At 36.7% G+C, this 6,687-nt stretch overlaps 1 protein-coding gene across 1 annotated transcript; it reads right to left on the reverse strand.

Annotated features, from left to right (window-relative positions):
• Positions 1-1,335: 1,335 nt before the first annotated feature.
• On the reverse strand, positions 1,336-4,158 carry LOC139324479 (vomeronasal type-2 receptor 26-like). Its single transcript, XM_070954191.1, has 3 exons — positions 4,045-4,158; positions 3,153-3,279; positions 1,336-2,246 (listed from the first exon to the last, which is right to left on the reverse strand). Exons 1-3 carry the CDS (start codon positions 4,156-4,158, stop codon positions 1,336-1,338), a joined length of 1,152 nt encoding a protein of 383 aa, XP_070810292.1.
• Between the last annotated feature and the right edge of the window lie 2,529 nt (positions 4,159-6,687).

Here is a 6,687-nt window from a genome sequence, read left to right on the forward strand (position 1 = left end):
ATGGTTGAACAATTGGCAACTCCAAATCTCAATGATTAGTCATAATCATGTTTATACTTGTATCTATTATCTAATACATGCTTGATGAAAATAAATAAATAAAATATCTTGCTCTTAGTGCTTTACATAGAATTCTGAGAAATTCTGCTGAGCCACCAAGCTTGGTGGCTCAGCAGACTAAAAGCATTGTGATTAATACCAGCTGTCTGCAATTACTGTAAGTTTGAATCTCACCAGGCTCAAGGTTGACTCAGCCTTCCATCCTTTCTAAGGTAGGTAAATTGAGGACCCAGTTTGTGGGGGCAATAAGCTGACTTTGTATAAATATACAAAAGTATGGAGGCTATTACTTAACGCATTGTAAGCCGCCCTGAGTCTCCGGAGAAGGATATAAATCAATTTTTTTAAAAAATGGCATTCTTCTAGACAATCAATACCAGTCTGTCACAGGTGTGAACAAATTGAGGTAGTATGAATATGCATGGCTTCTGGGCTTGTGCATTAAACAGAACAACAAAAATCATGGGATTGCAACCAAGAACAGAGTGCTTTGTAAAATTGTTTCAGAGTAACCACAGCTACAACTAAAATTAAACCACCCATGACTGAAGGCCTGGTTATTTCCAAGCCTGCATTTCCTCATTGTGTAGGGTTTGAGGGAGAAGTTCTTTTGAAGTTCCCATTTCCAAAGGAGTTCCATCTATTGGGGCTCTGGAGGACAGCTTTCTCTATCATGATGCACTCCTGTGGAACATCTTCCCCCCCAAGTATGAACACCATTTACCCTCTGGGTGAAAACTGGAGTTTAGAACAGAGCATTTTATTATTAGAATTTTATGGTGTGTTTTTTTAAAGATTTACCCTGATGGTTAATGTTACTGTAAATATCTATATCTATGTATTATATATATCCATATAAATCCATATATTTCAGTGTCTATCTCCATGTTCATCTCTCTGTCTCTCTCCCTTTCTCTTCTACCAATAAATATCTCCTTATAGATACATGCCTAAGGCCTCAGTCTACTGGTTTCGAGTCTAGTATCTTATAAATTTAGTTTTTCTGGACTTACGATCCATATATCATTTAAAGGGTTCTGTAGAGGGATTTTTTTTTAAAAAAAGATTTTTCTTTCTCCTGCCATTATTCATTTTTATAACTAATTCAAGGCAGCAAAAATATCTAATACTTCTCCCTCCTTCTATTTTTCTCCACAATAGAACATGTATGAGGCAGGAGTAGAACTCACAATATCCTAGTTTCTACCCTGGTCCTAGACACAACAGGTTTTAACTTCCTGATACCTGATGCAAAATAGGAAACAACAATTAAATTTATGGTACTCTGTTCTTTTCTCTTTTGAGCTGACCTTTTTTGTTCAAATCGGGCCTCAGCATAATGATGTACAATTTGGGAGAAAAGATGCAAAGCAGTAATCCAGCACTGGAAGCTATAATGGAGAAGATTTCCACAGCAACCGTATATTTTCCCTTTGAACTCAGGTATGCTGGAACAAAGGACAACCAAACACTGCAGAAGAGCAACATGCTGAAGGTGATAAACTTGGCTTCATTGAAAGCATCAGGCAATTTCCTTGCTAGGAAGGCCAGTGTGAAGCTGACAACGGCAAGGAAGCCCATATAACCCAAGACACAGTAGAACATGAAGGCAGATCCTTCGTTACACTCCAGAATGATTTCTTCTGCTATTGACTTCATGTCAGCATCTGGGAACGGGGGGGAGATGATCAGCCATATAATACAAATTTTAATTTGAATAAAGGAGCAGCAGGATACTAGAAATGTGCCAAGTCTTTTCCCCAACCATTTGGTTGTCTTGGACCCTGGCTTGGTAGCCATGAAAGCCAGAACTACGATGATGGTTTTGGCCAAAACACAAGAAATGGCCACTGAGAAGATGATGCCAAAGGCAGTTTGACGAAGGAGACATGTCACCTTGTGAGGTTTCCCAATGAATAGCAAAGTACAAAGAAATGATAACAGGAGAGCAACAAGGAGTACAAATGTGAGGTTTCGGTTGTTAGCTCTGACAATGGGAGTGTCCTGATGCTTAATAAAAATCCAAAGGACTCCAACTGTGATTAAAGAGAAGAAAAGAGAAGAAGTAGCCATAACTGTTCCCAAGGTTTCTTTGTAGTTCAAGAATGTTGTAACTTTGGGGAGACACAAAACCTGCTCCTCATTGGGATGCTGATCTTCTGGACATTGAAAACATTCATCCATGTCTATGAATGAAAATATTGATGTTGAAGTTGCATTGAAAGTATAAAAACTGATTTTGCAATTGTTCAAAGTGAGGACTGCCAATTAAGTTCTGGAAAAATATATGTAGTACATGAAATTAGTTGCCATCAACTTATCTATATATATATAAAAGTGAAAACCACTCATGCTGTAATCACGAAATCTCCAGAACCATAAAGCCTACAAACTTGATATTTGCCATGTATGTTTCCCTTGGCTTCTAGGTGCTCACTAAGAAAGGATTTTTTGAAATGACCATTAGAACATTAGTATTTCCTATATTAGGATCAACACACTCTGATGCTAAGACGTCCTACTCCCCCTCCCCACCTGAAAAGAAAACTGTTCCAAATGCAAAACACAAGCAGAGGAGAGGAGTTTCAATTTCTGTTTTACTTTCACAGCAGCAACCAGCAGATAGGATAGGAGAGGCTTCTGTGGGGCAAGGCTGAGGGAGAGAAGCAGATAGGATAGGGGAGGCTTCTGTGGGGCAAGGCTGAGGGAGACAAGGGGAGAGGAGAGGAGAGGCCTCTGTCTAACAATCATGAAGGAGAGAAAGGGATAGAATAGGGAAGACTTCTGTGGGGCAAGGCTGAGGGAAAGAAAGGGAGAGGAGAGGCTGATCGTAACTACTCATTAATTTTCAAGCTGTGTCGATTTATCAAGCCTGATCACATAGTTTTGTAGCGAAGCACAGATATTCAGCTAGTATTTGCATAAATTCACTTCTTGCTACCAATAATGAACATTCTTGCTATTCAATTACTTATCCCCATTTTCTAGTCTAATCTGCCAAGTGAAAGAGATGGCAGAAAACAGAGAATTCCCCATGGTATATTTGACAACCAGATTCATTTGGTGAGGTAGATATATAAAATATCTCTTACCTTCCCTGTTAGAAATCTTCCCTTCTGGACATTGAAGACAGTCATAGCAGCAAAATAGTTTTCCTTCTATCTTAATCTTACTGTAGCCTGAATCGCACTTCCCATTACATAGAGAAAGTGGCCGGGTCTGTCCATAAATAAATAATTAAAAAAAGTTTATCTTTGGAAATGTGGCATCTCAGTTTCTTTCAGTATTTTCAGAAATGTCTTTCCATCATATTTTTCTTTTGATATAATAATGTAATAATGTGACAGCAAAGTCTGGTTTTGGGTGGAAAAGATTTGAACAGCTTTTTGCCTCAGTGCGAGCTCATAGAGCACAATACTTAATTTGTTGCTAATAAAAAGACCATTTTACAGAGGCATTGATTTACAAATGTTGCTTGCCTTTCTTTGCTTTTGAACATCTGTAAGGCAAAGTTTTCATATAGAATTTACATGCAAGGTGTGAACTTTCTTTGTGGCCTACTCCATTTCTCTCCATTTACCCACCTTCTACCCTAGAAGGTATCCTAGGGAACACCAGTGAATGACTTTCTAAGTCTATCAGGTAGGCTGAAACTGCTCAGAATATCATCGGATTCCAGCTACCAGCCCTGGACGACATCTTCAAATCTCGCTGTTTGAAAAAGTTGCATAACATTCTCAGAGACTCATCCCATCCTGCTTACAATCTTTTTGGACTGTTGCCTTCTGGCAGAAGATACAGAAAAATTAAAACTCGGACCACACATTTTCTGAATAATTTTTATCTCAGAGCTATAATTGCACTCAACAATGACCTAAAATGTGGGGGGGCTGAGTTGATGTCGCGACGATACGACAGAAGATTTCAGTGCTCCGAGATCGCCGTCGATATCTCCACTGCTGGACGATCCAGTTTGGACCTCACTGTCCCATAGAGACACTGATAGAGGAGTGCACATCCTGTTGATCCCAGGGACAATGTAAAGTCCTTGGTAGATCCAGGAGAAGCCCTCTTTTCTGGCGGTGAAGAGGCAGCCATTAAGCTGCTGAAGTTGGGACAGCTCCGAAATGGAAGAGAATGAGTGAAGGTGTGTCAGCTTGGTTAGAGACTTTTGAAATAGATTTTAAGAACATCCTGGGATGAAAAGATAATCAAAATTGAAGATGGAAGAAGTTAAGCAGAGAAATTGAGCCTGAATCTAAGTTAGTTTTTCCTACATTGCATTTTATTTTTATCTGTGGATGATTATGGAGTTTTATTCTTTAAATTTGACTGGACTGGATTGGATTGGATATTTCCTTTTTATCTGCTTAATTATCAAATTTTTAGTGCCTTTTTAGTTTTATATTATTGGGGATTAGTCTTGTTATTTTTCTTTTTCTGTACATTTTATTTTTTTATTTTCTTTTACTGTCTATTGGACATAGAGGGAGAGTGGAAGGAACAAGAAACACTGCCATCTAGTGGACTGAAAAACTATCTTTTTTTTAATTGGTAAAAGAAAGTAGCAACTGTGTTACATTTCAAGGACTCTGAGTCAATTTATAGATAAGATAGTCAGAAGAGCATCAAAGACTGTTTACAGGATTGTTTATTCAGGTGCTCTTCTGGGAAACTATTATTGACAGGTGGCTGAGACTTAAAAGAAGAAGAGTGCAGTGACTCTGGAAAGAGAGTTGTAAAACTCGGTGAGACTTATAAAAGAACTTTTGGATACTATACAGTTGTGGACCTTTCTTTTAGATAGAAAGTTTTTTTTAACTTTCTTTTTTTGGGTATTATTTTTCTATTATTCCACTTCTCCCTCTTTTAATTATTTCCAATTGGATTGTGTTTGCTTTTAGAAGACTTTTAATATTTTTAAATTTTTTATATACTGTATATTTTTCTTCTTCTTTCTTCTTTTTTTCTCATGTTTTCTCTTCTTTTTCTCTCTCTCCCCCTTTTGATGGGAGATTATTTAATGTGTTCAATACTCCTTCATTTAATTGGATTAAGGCATACAAGAGCCTGAAGGAATTACTTTTTGTTTTGTTTTTTACTTTTTGATTGGAGATTGCTAATTTGGTTCTTGTTTTTCTACTCAATTGGATTAGGGCACACAAGAGCCTGAAGATTTTGTTTTATTTGGATCTTCCTTTTGCTTATGGTTATTTGGGATAATATCTGTCCTCTATAAAAATGGATTAAGGTATAGAAGAACCTGAAGATATTTTCCTGTTTGAATAATTTGCAAGCATTTCATAGTCATTAGTAAAAAGGCAGCAGCTATTAGTTCTTCTGCATCGACTCCCTCTTCTTCACCATTGGGAGGACAAAGATTGATACAGACGATGTTACAACAGGAAAAGGAGAGGGAACGTGAGAAGGAGAAGGATGCGTCAATGCAAATGATTTTGCAAGGAATACAAGACATACAATCAAAAATAGTGAGCATTGAACAGAGAGCAGAACAGATTGAACAAAGAATAGGAAAAACAGATGAAAAAATGGAGAACATACAACAAATGATGAAGAAATACGAGGACACACTTCAAAGAATTGAAGAAAAGGAAGAACAAAGAGACAAAAAATTAAAGATATGGATAGCAGATTAGATGAGGTTGAATGTGATAAGAGTGGAACAGGATGGGAGATTGACAAATCAGAATTCTATTTAAGATTTCAAAATATTGAAGAAGAAAAGGGAGAAAATTTGGCAGAAAAAATGACAGAAATTTTAGCAGAAGCATTAGAAATCACTAAAGAAAAGATGATGGATGGCATAGATGAGATATTTCGAGTATACACAAGATATGCAATGAGAAATAAACTACCAAGAGAAATTCATATAATATTCACCAATAAATCAATTAAAATGCAAAAATTGCAGACTACAAAAGAGAAAACGCTGAAATATAAGGGCAAAGAAATTGTGGTTCTGAAGCAAATTCTGAGAAGAGTGAGGGAGATGAGAAGAGAATATCAATTCCTGACGAAAATATTGCTCCAGAAAGGAGTGAATTATAGATGGCTGATACCAGAGGGCCTGAGGTTTACATGGCAATAGCAAAGATTCAAAATAGATTCAATTGATAAAGCCAAAGCATTTTATGCTGAATATCTTAGAGAGAAGGTAGTAGAGTTAAGAAGGGAAGAGTCATTGGTCGAATTGCAAGAGGAATGTTTAGCAATGATTGAACAGGAAGAAGGCACAGTAGGGGGCATTGTAGAATATAAAGAACAATGTGAACTGAGATCTACTAGAGCAACAAACCCTTCATTTAAAGTATAAATATGGAAGAGAAAAAATTGATTACAATGAACATAAATGGACTTAATATAGCAACTAAAAGAAGAAAGGTATTTCATAAATTAGAAAAATTAAACTTGGATATAATTTGTCTACAAGAAGTGCATATTAAAAAACAATATGAACAAATGTTGACACAGCCAAAATTAGGGAAATTATTTGCTTCATTGCCATTCATACGCAGATGAAGAGGAAGAATTTTGATGGTGGAAATGATAGATAATAACAGGAAAATACTCTTAATAGCAATATATGCTCCAAATGACAATCAAGAA

Source organism: Pituophis catenifer, unplaced genomic scaffold, assembly GCF_029215685.1.
Source record: "Pituophis catenifer annectens isolate HBS135680 unplaced genomic scaffold, rPitCat1.0.hap2 SCAF_15, whole genome shotgun sequence".
In the NCBI taxonomy this organism is placed as follows: domain Eukaryota; kingdom Metazoa; phylum Chordata; class Lepidosauria; order Squamata; family Colubridae; genus Pituophis; species Pituophis catenifer.